This window comes from Pyxicephalus adspersus, chromosome 7 (genome assembly GCF_032062135.1).
Source record: "Pyxicephalus adspersus chromosome 7, UCB_Pads_2.0, whole genome shotgun sequence".
Classification (NCBI taxonomy): domain Eukaryota; kingdom Metazoa; phylum Chordata; class Amphibia; order Anura; family Pyxicephalidae; genus Pyxicephalus; species Pyxicephalus adspersus.
The window spans coordinates 56,304,260-56,321,359 of record NC_092864.1 but is presented as its reverse complement, the minus strand read 5'-3'; the positions used below and the strand labels follow the sequence as shown (position 1 = coordinate 56,321,359).

At 36.4% G+C, this 17,100-nt stretch overlaps 1 protein-coding gene across 1 annotated transcript in view; it reads right to left on the bottom strand.

Moving 5' to 3' along the window:
• Positions 1-1,758: 1,758 nt before the first annotated feature.
• The window catches only part of IKZF2 (IKAROS family zinc finger 2), a 66,041-nt gene continuing 50,699 nt past the window's right edge, over positions 1,759-17,100 (bottom strand). The window contains 2 exon segments of the mRNA XM_072418547.1: positions 1,759-10,240; positions 14,534-14,713. Coding sequence (XP_072274648.1) covers positions 9,516-10,240; positions 14,534-14,713 — 905 coding nt within the window. The 3' untranslated portion in view covers positions 1,759-9,515.

The window sequence follows — 17,100 nt, the reverse complement described above, 5'->3', positions numbered from 1 at the left end:
TAAAGCCAGAGTAATCGTTAAAACCTATTGACTTGACTGAGGTTTTTTGATAAAATAGGGGAGAGAATTATAATTTCTGTCACTTTCTTCCACACCTCCCCTACATGTCCATGGTAAGGGTTGACCAGCATGGAGAGCAGTAATAGATTTTTTTTTTTTTAAATCTTATTCTTCCCGCAACCAGTTATGAATGCTTTTCACTAGAAGTGCCAATTCTTTCTCCCCACTCGTTTCAATGAATGTCTGTGGTCTGACCTGTACTAACCAGTCTGTCTCAGTATGATATTAGATAAAGTATTGGTATTTGTATTGCCCTGTTTATCAGCTGAAAATCAATATATAGCTCAGTATGTGAATATATAAATATATATATATATATACATACTCTTCAGTAATTTAATTAATTATTATAAAGTCAATATCCACAATGACTTTAGATGAATGATTCTATATTTCCATTCTCTTATTTTAGGAATGCTAACCTTAAAGCAGAACTGCAATGGCAATATTTTACCATCCCAAGTTCAACACTTTTAGCTATCAAATATTTATATAATTAAAAATAAAAACTTTAAAATAAATAATTAAAAGTCACAATCACATGACCAAACTCAGTTCCCTTCTCAATTCTCAGCAGATTTTAGGATTGGGACACCACAGAGTTTTATATTACAAGGGACTCCTTTTCCTATACTGCATTTCACCTCTTCTGCAGAAATTTCAGTAGAGCAGAACCGTTCCACCTCCATCGGGATTATCCCTATAAGCAACCTGCTACATTCCAATGTACCCTGACTCCAGAATCTGAAAAAATATTGTCAAGATTTAAAACAGGTGTAAGTCTAGCTGAGAATACACAATGCCATATTGGTAATATTGATGCCCCCTTAACAGGGCTACCATAACTAACCTTCTTTAGAAAAAGTCAGCTTCTAAACTTTTAATGAACTAGAATAACCACTATTCTATTTATAAAGCAGTAGAACTGTTATTCACTAAAACATTCCCTTGTAGTAAATTTTCCCCGTCCATGTGTTTTAATGGCAGAAATGTATTCTCCACCAAGTGAGGTTTCATTGAATGTCAGATTCACGCCTTTATAAATAGTCTCCATAGAGTCAATGAAATCGAAACTTCCTATAAGCCAGCACTGATAAAAATCAAAGGATGTTTATGAAATTAAGGCAACTTGGTATTATAAAAAAAAATCAGCGATGCCCACTTTTAATCAATAGCTTTAAAGGCTACTAAAATCATGACTAATGTGTTTTTTAGGTTTAAAATAAGATTAAACTGGATACCATCTTACCCAAGAAAAGAAATGTCATTACTTTAGGTTATGTATGTGTAATCTGACATCCTGTTTTTTAAATTAATTACAAAAAATAAGCCAGTTTGGTTACCACAAGGCTATGTTGCCCTTTGCTTGCCACTTTCCTGCTGCAATTGACAAACATTAAACATTTACATGCAACATTTTATATTTACATAAACAAATAGAAAGCTAATCAAATATTCACAATAATTCTTTAAGCTTCATGTAGCACTCAAAGTACATCAAAGTGTGTTTAAAACATTCTAGAGTGTAATTTTTGTGCCCCGAGCACTGCTCAGCACACATTTAGATAACTATTGTATTTACAACACTGCTCTTGTGTTTTGTGTGTATTTTATGTTCTCTTTTTTTCTTTGGTTCCTGTATAATGTCATTTGAATTTGGTGTCCAGAAAAGCAGAAAAAAGCAGACAACACCAAAGATTTGTTCCTGAGATTCCCTAGAAAAGTTTATTCCAGTAGTTGTGCAATTAAATTATTACAACTCTCCATTTGATACAAAGATCCCACAGTTTCAAATAGTAAAACAAAAGGTCTCTTAACCACCCTCCCTCCCCATGCATACACAAGCACATTCACTCAGAAGAGCAACATAAATTCCAGTGGGTACATTAGGAACATACAGTATGCCCTCCCTGAGGATGGGCACCAGCCTATCCACAGGTGGGAAAGAACATGCACATAGAAAATCACATTATCTACCTCTTTTGTACCCCAAAGTGCATGAAGTGAGGGTTAGCAGGGAAGTGTACCGCACAAAATTACCAGTTAAGATGGGAACAAGTAATAAAATAGTTTTAACTTCTTTTAATATCAAATAGATTTCAAGACCAAAGCGAATACTAAACCAGAATGGTTAAGTAACAATTTGGGGTTCTTTTTAAGATAATATTCAATTTTTTCCATAAGTATATATTATTGAGAGTTTGTGCTTCTACTGGCTCCAGGCACATTGTATACAACTGTCCTTTATGGTAAATAGGATTACCAATCCTTGCCAACATTATTGGAATCAGTGATCACATTTTAATACTTCGAGAGAAATGTGTGGGGAAGATCATACAGAGAGGGAGTCTGGGGGAATGAGGAAAATATGTCAGGAAATCTATTTATTTGTGGTCCCCCTGGGCACAAACAAGCATTCCACCCTTTTAGTGCAGAGGTAGTCCAAATGCAAAGAACCCCCCCCCACAAAAAAAAAAAAAAAAAAAGCACAGCCTTGAAAGTAAACTTCCAAAGCTGAAGAATCTGAGAATCTAAAGTCAGGTTTCAGTGTTCCTCTAACAACTTATAGTACCTGCTGTGTGCATATATAGAATGGTTGGCAGACAGCCATGTTTCAGCTGCCATTGAAAATAAAAAGGAGAAAAGCTGTGATTTTAGTGCCTGTCTCTGTTATGTACTTTAAGGATGATTAGCTCCACACTGCCTGCAGCTACATTGGTCAGTAAGGCCTTGTTTTAAAAGAACAATTACTAATTTATAAAACATGAAAATTTGAATATTCATAGCCAGTGTTACACTTAAACATAATAAAATAAATAGCTAAATTGGGTAAAAATTCAACTGGAACTTTCAGGGATATATTTTTAAGAAAGCTTTCAAGTTAAACACTGAAATGTAAAGTGATTATAAGAGTATGAAGTGTACAAAGAAAAAGATGTATGCCACCTTGAAAAAAGAGTACATCTCTAGGTTTTCTCCACTGAGAATAATGCTAAGAATTAGCTTAGAGCAGATTTTTAGAACTGTCAGAAATAATGACAAAGGATCTTTGACCATTATATAAATATGGACTCACTTAAATAATTCCTGAATTTTAGTTGTCACCAGTCTGAGTTCTTCCTCTGAGGCTTGTATGATTTTATTAACCTCTGTAAAATTTACTAATTAATACCCCTGTGCTACACCTGGAAGTATGGAAAACAGCTAGTCGTGCCCTCAGCCTGCATTTGGGAAAGATCATTCTAATGCAAGGGTTTCTTAATTTAAAACTGATTTTATTACACTGTTCCCATTTTAAGAGGCAGTTACATAGTAAAAAAATAAAATAAAACATAGACCCAAAGATTTCCCAAATCAACTGCTGGAATGTGACCATTTACTTAAGTACATATTTATATTTAAAGCATATTATTCCCACAAAAAATTACTGTATAAGAACTTTTACAACTTTACAGATTTAAAACAGTTTCCCTAAATATATGAATTGAAAGCTTCCAGTTTTTTTCCATACAAAGATATACATTTTAAAACAAAAAAAATGTACAACCAGAATTGCAAACCAAAGAAATAATAAAGGCAATTATACAGTTAATACAATGAAATCATTACCGGATTATTTAGATAATGCATTACAAAGATTATGTACCATATTAATTCCAGTTTGTTGAATCATCTACACAATTTGTTTGCTTTTTCCAGTCCTTTTCTTAGTTAAATACAAAACTACTTTTCATTACAAAAATATGTAAACAGCCTGTACAAGTTATGACCAATCAGGTGCTTAAAAAGAAGGCTATACGGGTCATTTGTAGAGCATCTTTAGGCAACCTGTTCTGAAATCGCCATCAAACCCTTTGCTATCAGGGAAGAAGTCTATTCCCAATTTGGTCGTTAAATGGGAGAAATAGCTAATGGGCAAGAAGCCCTCTAATTTGCCATGTTAAGCCATAGAAACCTTTTACCCAGTGCAGGTTCCAAAATATTCCTATTTGCACAGCAACATCAGCCATTTTGTGGGCTGCACTTCATGAGAAACGAGTTCAATTTTCCTGGAAATGATAACATTTCTGAGGCAGCAACTGTGTGATTCAAACTTATCAGTATTTTGAAGATATAAGCCTATTTGTTAAAGTACAGATAACTGGTTCTTCTCAAAATGGCTGTCAGCAATGAATGTGTACCAACTGGGTTTTATCACATAAACAGATCATTAGAACCGGTTAGTATAAACTTTATTTGTTCAGCTCCTAACAAACAAAAAAAAAAAAATCTAGATTTATTAATGCATACATTTCCTTTTACAGCTTTTTCAAAATAATTTTCGTTGACAATGTCTGTAGTGAAGCCTAAAACCCGGACAAAAATGCAGTTAACAATGTCCGTTCACCTTGCCCTTTTGCCGAAATCTCTTAAAGGTTCCCCCAATGCCAATTTATTCTTCCATGGGGAAGAGGGGCAACTTTGTGTAAACTTGTTGGAGCATACACATAGTAAATTGGGTCCAGAATTGAAGCAGAGTGTGGAAGAGGTGCAAATAAGTTGGCCGGGGGGGGGGGGGGGGCTTAAAAAAACTTTGGTAATCGGAAAATATTGTGTTTCAGCCTAGAGATCCACTTTAAATGCTCTTAAGCAATTATTCAGTTGGTTAAAATTTAGAAGGAAACATACGTAAATGCTGCAAGAGGTCATGTATATACAAATAAAAAAATAAAATAAAGAACACAGATGTGTGTGTATTATATGTATATGGGAAAAACACAATAGGCTTGAAAATGTTACTTGAAATTGTGGCTAGAACAATGGCATCACAACAAGATGACCTGGAGTTGTACTGTTGATCACAGCATTGGAAAAGATACACAAAGTCCTTTCTTTGTTACATTGTGCAGAGCCCTATGTCAGGGATGTCAGACACCAGTGAAGTGCATAGCAAAAGGAACAAGGTGGAGTATCCTCTTCTGACAGTCAGGAGTGTAGCTGGAGGTAAGTTTAGGGGTTTAGTGACCCAAGTCCAGACGAAGTGCATTCCCCACAGCTAACATAGTTCAAGTAATGAAATGGATGAAAAACCTGTTGACTAAAAAATGCAAAAAGAAATATTCTCTGAAAGTGTTGGGGAAAAAACTTGTTTTAGATAAGTAACACAAAAAGGCCCTTCTTGTCTGCCCGCTGATAAGTAACGTATAACATATCTTTACTGTTAAAGCTTACACAAAATCTGAATGATTTAGTTACCATAAGAAATAACAAAAAAATACAAAGTACCACAGAAAGTGATGTGTAAAACAGAAAATTAGAATTGGTTTCAGTATTAAATCTCACAGTGTCTACAGTAGAAATGCACGAATACCCAAATAGCTTCACACTTCTTCACCAAACTAAAATAATAAATATGGGTAGGTGGTCAAGAATTAGAACACCAATCTTTCTGTTAATAATGATGCTGAATTTGTATAATGTAAAAAAAAAAAAAAAAAATAAAAATAAAAAAAAGCTAACCAGGAAGCGAAATGTCAAGGTTGAAAATATTTCGGCCTATTTGAAAAAGAACTAACCTACTATAGTAACCAATTAGAATTAATTTTCCACTAAGCTGATTAAAATAGGATGAAATGTGGTTGATATAGAGGATTGCAGTTTGCACATTACCAGTTGCCTTAATAAATGAAGGGTATGGAGTGTTCAAAAATATAGTTTGTGTTGTATTAGAATTTATCTCCAGATCAAATGAGTTTCTTTTACACAAAGAGCTAAAATCAGCATGTGCAGCCTAAACAACTAATATATATATATATATATATATATATATATATATATATATATATATACACACACACACACCTTTCACAAGGGACCTGCCTCCTGAAAAAGGTTGAATTCATTACATGTTTTGTAAGACCCTAATCACAGTAACAATGATGATGTATTCTGGTTCCCAGTGGAAGGCTTGGACCCGTTTCAAGGGTCTATCTGGCTGGTTGAAAAAGTACTTTCAGTTGAGTACAATTTACTTACTCAGCCTTAAAGTGGAACTAAAGTTCTTATGATCAGGCAGGTCATTACTGCAGGAAGGGACAGGCGATGTCCCTTCTGCGATATTGTGTCTTTCCTACCTGATCTCTCTGAGTTTCTGCACATGTGCAGCAAGAGCTTTGTTTGCAAGGGAAACCTAGCAAACTCAGCTTTGCTTGCGTGTCCCGAGGATGAATGAACTCTTGTGTGCCTGTGCAGGAGTTATCCAGTATGGTCAATAAAGACGGCTAAAGATTTCCTGTAAGAGAAAAAGGCGAAGGAAGATGGCGGTGCCCTGTGATGGATTGTAGATGATAGGTAAATCAGGCAGGTTTACTTCCACTTGAAGATTGTGGAGGTAGTCATATTTTTGTAAGGGAAATTAATTTACAAGTAAACAATGGAAGCCACATGGTGTATAGATGAATGGCAATCAATTCACAGTATGACAAAGCAGAAAAAAGCCCAGGAGGTCAGTCCTGGCAACCTTATATTGTCTCATACAACAGATTAACATTAGCCATCAATATACTAAATTAGTTTTACCTGTTCTCTGGGTTAAGGGATTTTTTTTAGATAGTTTAGATATGGAAGTGAACTCCATAATTTTCAGAAGAAACACAAATTTATATTCTAGGTATGCTTTTCTGCACATAAAACATGCATATTTAACGAGAATCCAATGTGCTGTGAAGACACATCAAGAGGCTTTCATAAGATCCAACTCATCATATAGGGAATCCCCTTAGGGGATTAAAGGTGCTAATGTGGTATTTGTATTGTGCTCTGATCATAATGATATCAGCTTTCACTATTTTGTTTTTCCCTCAGGGGCCAGTATGAACTAAAAAGAAGCATTTTTAATTCTATTTTATGAAATAAAGAAATCTGGAAAGTGCAGATGATTGGAGGGATGTAAGTAAATAAATATATATATATATATATATATATATATATATATATATATATATATACACACACACACATTATGATTCTACCAGTATGATCCTCCCTACCCCATACCGTGAAAGCCCAAAAAAAGTATGATCTGCACTTTATGAACTTCCTTAAAAACTTAGTTGCAATGTTGTGGTGTGATAGACTACGGAAAAATATCAAATTGACACATGTCTATTCACCAGAAATGTGAATCTCTCACTATGATCATTCAGGGAAGAAACGTAAGGCTATCTGTCCAGAAGTTGAATTTAAAGAGGAAATATGTCTTTTAGTAGAATAATATTCTGATACAGTCTAGCAAATCGATGGGATAGCTTAAAAAAAGGATTATGAAGAATTAAGAAGTCATTTAGTCATCCCCTTGATTTGAATCTAATTGAAATGCTGTAGGGGGCTTTAAAATGGCACTTCAGGGGAGGAAACCCACAAACAATTTATAACTGAAGAAAATTTGCTTTAATAAGTGGTGAAAATTTTGGTGCCTGGCACTGAAAAATTATGAAAAATTTAAAACAAAAGCATGTTCTCACCAGTCACCATTAAATCTATTGATTTGTATTGAATAAATAATTAAAAAGGCAAATTTTCCTTGTGTTTTTGTAATAGTATACCCTCTTATCTGTAGGCACCTTTTAAATGAAGATCCAATGCTTGCCTGGTAAAGTAAAAAAAAAAGGGAAATATTTTCATGGGGGTATACATACTTTTTCACACTACTTTATATATAGCACCTTATTTTACCACGGCATAGCAGATATAATATCAGCAGTCATTCATAAAAAGTAAATCACAAATATATTTTGTTCCTTGCAGACAAAATAGAAAAAACAAGTCTGGCAAATAGTTTACAAGACTGCTAACAGTTATACCATCATAACATAAATGACTGATAATGCCACCTAGAAGGATAAGTACAGCTGGATTTACAGGGGCTTTGCGTGTTTAAGCTGCTTTGTCACTGGAATCACTTACTCTAGGCAGTTTGTTCTGTCTAGCGGCCCAGCAAATGTTGATTTATATCGGTTTATGTTTTTTAATATAAAAGTGCAGCAGTTTTTCACTTCTCAAGAATCAATAATAAGATATATACTGACACATACTAGCTGGTTACTAGAACTGGGATCCTTTCTTTAATATGCACAATATGTGCAATGCATTTAATGCATTTTTTGAGGTATATATGAAAGGACAACCTGCTCACAAATCTAGTCTCGGCACTTTTCAAAAACGTGGTTTGTTCAGTTAGTTGTATAAAAACAATCTCTATCAGCCTTGAGATAAAAGATGTTTATGATACAAACCTGCTCCCAAAACTTAAAAACTGGGAAAGGGAAAGCTTCATACACAGTACAAATGATTATCACAATGAGACAAACTGTCAAAAATCTGATGTGTACAGTAGTCCCCCAACATTGCTGATCCATTTGCCAGAGCCGATTGATGAACTACCAAACCAGGAAATGCACAGCAATGTTCTATTCTCCCTCTTTATCCCTCCTCCCTATAGAACAAAATGTGAATAAATAAAATAATCCTTTCCTAACCCATACAAAAAAAAAAACAACTGCTGGGAGCCAAACTGGTACTTTGTCTATGTTATTCATGTGACCATTCCCCTAAAAGTGATAAATTGCAATGACAAAAACTGTTACACTGAAGTGCATGTGACCAAGAGAAGCTCACTGTGCCTCCTGGGAACCATTTACATAAGATCATTGGATACATAGTGAATGAACATGCTATGTGTTACAAAACAAAAATGTTCACACTTTCATAGATATTTTATATCTACAAAAAAAGTGTGACTGAAGAAGAGAGCATACTTTGACCTATAACAGTGCTCATTCAATAAGGCATCAAGACATGTGCAAAATGCAGTAGCTCAGAACAGTTATTTGGAAATGGTCTTTTACCTGTCGGACTCTCCTAAAAAGAAGTCTCCTTGGTTGCTAACTTTACTCTGCACACTATCATTCCTCTTGGGAATGTCAACTATGTAACAGGCAAATAGGTCAAAGACCACTTAGCTGCATATAACATTCTGATTCACCTCAAACCTTTACCAAGAAATAAAGGATAACTTAATTAGCGCTTAATTAGGGCTGAATTGTGAAAAGGCTAGAAATAATTTAAACTGGGGAAGTTTAACTTAAAAGATGATTTTGTCTTTCAAACCACCAGTCGAACTGTAGACTAGGTGTAGTTCTCCCAGAGCTACGTTTAGGCTACAGATCCATTATACTGTAGATCAGTTTCAAGGATACAAAAGGACACGTCTATTAAAGAGACCACTTGCAGCAAACTCTGGCAATACTAATATTTGTGGTACATGCTCTTCATAATATTTAAAAAGAATATTGGATAAAAATGCATCAAACATTATGGTTTAGACTATCTAGAGTCAAAATGAAAGTTGATGAGTAAGTGCAGTAATCTTTTAGTGCAGGTCCAATTCATAGTAGGACTGCTCCTTTTGCAAACTACTACTGGAAAGGGTGTTCCCCCCGGACAATGTGTGAAGAGAATTCATAGCGGTCCTGACTCCTGTGGCCACAAATATTACATTCTAGAGGGTCCCGATATCCATGGCAGCCCATATGGATAGTATACATGACATGATCGAGGAAAAGCACACGGCAGTGCTCACATTTAAAGGCTTTGATCTGCTCTCCTTCACCATTGAAGACTCGGTAGACATCTTTGGAAGAGCTCAAAGTAGCCTTTGTTGCATCTAGAGCTTTACCATCTTCCTTGGGGTACACTGGACTCTGCTTTCTCTTGGTGTTTAAGGCATGGTTCCCCTGGTATATTTGTCGGTCGTCATGACTGCTTTCTGAATCAGTGGTGTCCAGACAGCTGTTGCTGGGTGATGCCTCTCTCTCTTGGAGGTGACTCTTTGGTCTGATGAGGGAGATGGGGCCATCAATGTTATTGTCATTGCTGTCTGATGTTTCCCGGCTGGTTGGCCGCTCCATCCTGCTCGGATGTTAGACCTGAGGGTAAACTGGACCAATAACAGGGGGTATTTCAGCTATGGCGCCAGTGGAATGGTGTATTAGAGGTCTCAGTGCATCAGCTCCCAAGTAGGTGATGGCGTTGCTAAAGGCCTGGTCAATCATTTGAGACTGCATTAATTCTGCTTCCTTTTCATAGGCCAGATTCATCTCATAGTGCAAATCTTGATAACCATACTTCATAAGCTTTTCACCTGCAGACAACAACACTAATAATAAGTATATATTATATAACCTGGTTAAACATAAATACATTTTACAATACATTAGCAATAAATAAGGATTCCAAGCAGTGGCCTTTTCATGCATAACACTCCAATATCTTTATAACACTCCAACACTCTAATGTGTCCAATATTTATTATAACTTTTCATCTGGTTTTATATACTGTATGATGTTTTCTTCCTAAAGAATGTATTTACCTCTGTTCCTCATAGGTCTGATCAAAACAAAAAATTGAATGTTGTATGGTATGCAACATAAAACCTGATGGCTTCACTGCACCCATCCACAACTAGAGTGCCTTAAAGTAAGCCTGAACAAGTTAAACTATAGAAAAATTTATACCAAAGCTTAACTTTAATAAAAGTCAGTAAAACATATCAATACATTTAGAGAAATAAGCAGCAGCATAAATAATTTGCCAATTTTTTGTGTGAAGCTAAGCAAAGTCTTCACATAGGTCAATTAGGCAGCCCATCACAAAATGTGTAAGAGTTTTATATAATTTTAGCTGCCTTTATCTATAGATCCACAGATCATTCCTAAATGTAGCATACACTATCCAAGATATCCTTTGCCTGTCCATTATCTATCATCGTTTTAAATGTAGGTAAAAAGTAAGATTACACTGCGATTTTGTTTTTAGTTCTTGGTTGGACTTATTGTAGGTTAACAGCGGCATGTGCTTTACAGCACAGTATGAAAACTTCAACTTGCAGAGTCCTAGAAGCCATCTGGAGAATGTTTATTGATAATTATAGGTTAGGTGCTAAAAAAGGATGAAAAGTCTACTAGGGATCATAGGAGATCTGCTTCTAACATACCTTTTAAAGGAGGATAAGTAAACCTAATTTAATCACAGTATCCTGAAATATTCTATCTGGGCTTATCTGCCTAGCCTGAAAAGGATATTATTTTGACATACATGGTGTACCAATGACCAACATGACATGAAAGTAGTGTACAGGGAAATAACAACACCTTAGTATACTTCTAAAATGACTTCTATATTCCTCTGGATTGTGCTAGCATGCATTGTGCCCAGTGTTAATGAATGGATTGCCAAAGCACAGGTGCAGACCAAAAAACCTCAATGTAGAACTCTGTAGAATTGCATTACAACACATGTGAGTCAGAGCTGCATTGCCACTGAAAATGAATAGCACCCCCAATGCAATAAAGATTGCTTGTTTGTAGTCAAAGTACAAAGTTCCACATAAACTAGAATTTGCTATGTTGGGACCACAAAAACAAACATATCACTCAGTGTTCAACCCAGAAATATTGTAAGCCGGGTGGTAGGCCCTGTATTGTGACCCAACTCTTCAGTAACCACCCAAAAACAGGCAGGTGGTCACTGAAAAGTGTTGGATGGTGCGCCCAGCTAAAAGGGGCCGGGGAGAACACTGTCCCTGTAGTCTCTGCTTTAAGAAGGCAGTTTTAATTTCCTGATTGTGGCCAAGGCTAAGGTGTTTAAAGACATGAATAGATAATGCCCAATATAGCCCAGTTCTTGGGGGATTCATAGACATGACAAAATCATGCTTAATCTGCCCGAAATCTTAGGTGATTTATAGACAGAAAAAGATCATGCCCAGTCTGCTTCAGGTCAAGGGTAAAAGGAGTGGCTAGTAATTTTACTTGCACACAAGTTCTGCACATTCCCTCACAGGTATAAACAACACTGTTTGGGTGATCTGGCTATGCCTGTTTATTATCATAAATGTTTTATGCCTAACATGAGTTTTAAGGCATATTTAAATGTAATCCTTGTCTGCAAAGAATTGCAATAATACACATTTATCTCTGTACTCCCTACCTCATCCCTACTCTCAGACCCTTAAAGTTGGTCTTTGTTTAACTGCATGTGGTTTAATGAACCTGGCCAAAGTTAAGGTGTTCATAATCCAATTAGCCTCAGGCCTTTGCTAGGAATGTTCAGTACACTGAATCTCATAGAATGAAAGATTTACCAGAATATCACAAAAAGTGGTATTTACTGATGTGAGCTACACACTTCAGAACTGATTGTGTGTGAAATACATATGAAATAAGCAAGCACATATGCCACTTAAATATGCACACAGGGACTTTCCCGTGCTATGTTGCTGAAAACCTGTCTGCTTCTTTCACATTTAGGAACGTGTGTAAGATGGATGTTATTTCCTCTCATAGGAAATAGTGGTTTACCTTCAGTGAATACTCATATTATATAACTGTTAAGGGGAAATGTAATAATACTGTCTTAGTGGACTGACTTTAGTAACACAAAGATTTTAAGTCACTTCACTTCAACAACACTACTTAAAAGAAATAATTTGCATTTACTTTAAACCCTAATAAGAGAATGCGTTAAAGCTAAACCCAAGAAAAACACCAACTAATGCAAATTTTCATTGGAACTAGTGTAGATGTTTTGATATCTACGTCTTCCAATCTACTGAACAGAAGTACAAAGTGGAAGATAAAGGGCACAAATTAGAATCCTGTAAGGCACAAATGTAAGTAAATGGTGTGACAATGAGCATACTGATGGGTGGAGGGATGACCTTACCAGTCTGCTGCTGTTTGTCACTGTCCAATCCCACGACAAAAAACAGAGCTGACCTATCTGTATCTTTGGAAGATAAACCTAGATGAGAACAAACTTTTACCCTTGCAGGGGATCCCCCTTTTCCTCCCAAGGGTTACCTGCTAGTTTAGTCTAGAAATGACTTATTGGGAAATTAACTTTCTTCTAATACTCAAAGTAGTAGAAGTAAGCTTCTTCACTAACCTCACTTCCTGGCTGGTCGGTTGCAGCGCTAATAGCACCGTGTGCAATACAGGACCTGCAGTCTTGCATTGTACGGGAGGTTGCCAATGGCCCAACAACATTTCAGAGCAATGGACAGCTGAGGAGAGTGAGGTCTACTGGGGGATTGGGAATAAAATAAATTAATTTACGAAAAGTTTAGCTTTAAATGCAGTAATGAAAAGTTAGGTCACTGACCAATATGAAACTCAGGAACTATAAAAGCTGTTTGCATGTAAAGCAGTCTACATATATTCATTTAATTGTGCATTTTCCGTTCAGCTTAAATTAACCACTAAACGTTAAAAAGGAATTGCAAATACTGGGCACAATGCATTCAATGTAAAGAAAGGAGCCATTTCCCATAGAACTCAAACATAGAATACACAACTAATACAATTTGTGAAGGTTAGAGAAAAAAAAAACACATCTAGCTGTCTTCTGTGGGAAAAAACCTCCATCAAATCCTGCAGCCTTATAGAAGTCTGGTTACTGTACTATCCCTAAAGCTGCACTATTTATGTTTTCTATTCTTTTCTTAAGCTACGTACACCCGTCAGATTTTTATCGCCCGATAATCGGCATCGGCCAATTATCGGGCGAAAATCTGCCGTGTGTACAGTCGGTGTCGTCCATCGTCCGGACGACCGACCTGCCGGATCCACGGACGATGGACGACAGCCGATCCTAATGAAAGGGAAGGGGAGAGCCCGCAGCAGGGTGCCGCTCCGTCGCTATCCCCCTCCCCTCTCCATAGAGCATGAACGGTGCTGTATGTACAGCACCGTTCATGCATCGTGCACTCCCTTGTCGTTGGAAAGGATCGTGAAAGATCCTTTCCAACGACAAAAATTGCAAGTGTGTACGCAGCTTTACTGTATGAGTATTTACTTATACTCATCTACTATCAAAATGTTGATCATTGGAGGAATTTTCCTTAACACAAAGTCTCGGCATTTGTGTGTGAACTTTCAGGGTAATATGTGCATGAAGTATATGTAATATTTGTATTTACTTCACACTTCATGGTTCAGAAGCTGTGATTAACTCGATTCTGGAGTTCCCCATTCCAACTAAACCCGTTAAACCAAATTTAATTTCTGTTTAATATCAAAGTTTACATTCTTGCTTTTGTGTGTGAAAGGTACATTTTATTAACACCAATATTTCTGTGGGACCTGTTACCATATAATGCACAAGGACACAAAGGAGGTTAACTACGCTCTCATCCATAATTAACCTTTTAAATATATATCCTACGATCTTTAAACCTCCTGATTCTTAAAAATCCAAACCAAGACATTTTAGTCACATCCCACCACTACACCAAGGCAAAGACAGAGTCTGCGCTGTCAAAAAAGGGTCATTTGGGAGGCATGTTTGATGCTGAAACAAATATGGTTTGGTGAACGCTGTTATAAGACTGTACTTTATGCATGGAGTTCTAAGGAAAAGAAAGTAGATGCTTACCCACAAACTTCTGTGGGGTGGAGCTCTTACGCTTCCCCATGTTGCTGGCAATTCTCTCTATGACAGCTGGTCTTTCAAAGGGTATCAAAGACATGTTGTTCTCCATCAGGATCTCTGGATTCTTACACTCATCCATAGGAGATGCTATACGGAACCAAAAGTCCACATCAGAATGACTTGCTGGCATGAGAAAACCAAGCAAGAAACAGTTGATTTTAGATAACGCTATTCTAAACAAAGACCCCAGCACTATGCCGAAGAAACAATTCTTATACCTTCTCCAGGTCCTGTTAACTACTAGAACTCTGCAAAGATTCAGGAGTTATTCATTAGTTTGAAAATGAACTGAATTTAAAATAGCAGTGGTGACCCCAGAATTTTTTTTAAGATGGGTGGTAAGAAATTGTAGGTGAGTGGCAGCCCTTGTATTGTGACCCAACTCTTCAGTAACCACCTAAATAAAGCCAGCTGGTTACTGAAAAGTGCCAGGTGGTGAACCCGGCTAAAAGGAGCTGGGGAGAACACTGAAATAGAGGTTGTTTTAGTCTGCATGATCTCCTGTAAATTAATCCATTCTGTCAACTGACTTCAAAAGTTGACCTGACAGGGTAGATATGGAAGCTCCCATTGATAACATTTTTCTCTCAAGTATATGTACAACCTTAGAATGATCTGTAAAAAAAATACAGAATTCTGCTGGAAATCTATGTATTTAATAATGTCCTGTGCTGCAGGATATGTGTTACTGGCAGGGTCACTGGGCAAAACAAAGGTAAAGCTACACTACCAAAGCAGGAACTGGTATGCTGCAATATATTACATTTGCCTTTTTTCATTTTGAGCTCTGCTGGCAAGATCCTGGCTTTAAAGCCGGGTAAGTCTGATTTAGAACAAGCAAACAGACAGTGGTATCTAAATAGTTTGAAATGCCTATTCTGAATACTTGTTCCAGGTTCAGATACTTACCAGGCATTGAAGACAAGATCAGAATGGCAGAAACAAGATCAGAAATGGCAAATCAGAATGGAAAAACAAGTCAGCAATAACAACTCACATATTTGTACTCTCAAAAGTGTTTTTTGACCCTTTGTCCAAAATTATATTAGATTTAAACTAACTGGCAATTAATTTTTAATGAAGGTTTGAGTAGCACTATTTACATATTATGAATGTGTTATTTTCAGCCTGTCCTCTTTTCTTTCAAACTATTCTAAAAGCTGCTGAAGGAATCATCAAATCAAATTATAGCAACTGTACTGCAATAAAGGGAGAGAAGAAGAAAGGAGTCAGCCTGGCTATTATGGGTAATGAAAGCATTTCTTCCTTCAAACATCTCTTGACATTAATGATCATAGTTATTTAACATCTGCTGATACCTTTTTAGCCTAACACTGACCAATACTCTCTACAGACAACAAATGATTGTATAAAAGAGATTGTTCTAAAAAAAAAAAAAAACATGCATGGCCAGATCAGCTAAACATGCATGGTGTACAAATGGCTGATGTCAGGAGATCAATGTTAGCCATTCCCACAGAGTTCGAGAAGATTATAGGAGAGGAAACAGCAAATGGCTATACAATTTTAATATGTATAGGCCAGCAGATATCAGTTTGGATGTTTAAAATTACTGACTGATCTTATCACATGTTGTTACATCAGGTGGAGTTGACTTTATTGTCTGTAGGTACCTCAAACTCATTTTAATATTCTGAGGCAATGCCAGAATAATTTATTGTAGTGAGTGTGAGTGGCAAAATGGGATTTTCTTTCCACTGGTTTATTGTGGTTGGATAATTCCACAAAAGGACCAGTACAGTGCTAACTCACCAGCAGCCATTAACTGCTTCACATAAATTGTACATTACATAGCTCCATTTCCGAACAGGTTAGTTAAGCTCACATGTGGGGGCTAAGTTGCTTCTAACATGTAGCAGGGTAGTATACAACTAAGGCTGTGATGGTAGAGTTGGTATTTGGGGGCTTTTTTTACTGTGGGTCTAAGTTTTCCCCACTAAGTGGTTTGTTGATTCACTGCCCTTCTGGTGACTGTGAATGTTGAGTGCATGCCCACCTTCATGATAATGTATGTTGTGTGTCAAAGCCCAGTTTTGTGATGGTGTATGTGGTGTCCAGTCTGTTTGTGAATGTTGTGGTTTGGTGCAGTCTGGTGATCTGACATGTAACCAATGACCTATTCACTATTGAGCCAAATTTGGGTGAATTGTCTTCAGGGCCAACTTTTACAATGAGTATGGTTGATTTCTGTCTTAGTTACTGGCAATGTGTGCCGCTGTACAGCTATGAAGTTCTGTACTATCTTGACAATTCAAACACAGCTATATATATATATATATATATATATATATATATATATATATATATATATACCCATGAAAATGAAAATGCCTCTGCAGTTAAGATAAAATAAACATATAAACGTAGGACATGTCACAGCATGGGCATGCAATACAATGTATATAAAAATATATGTATAAAAGAAATGAGTATGTGGCAATGAAAATTTAAAAAAGGGTTTTTTAGTCCACCTACACTTGCAAAGAATT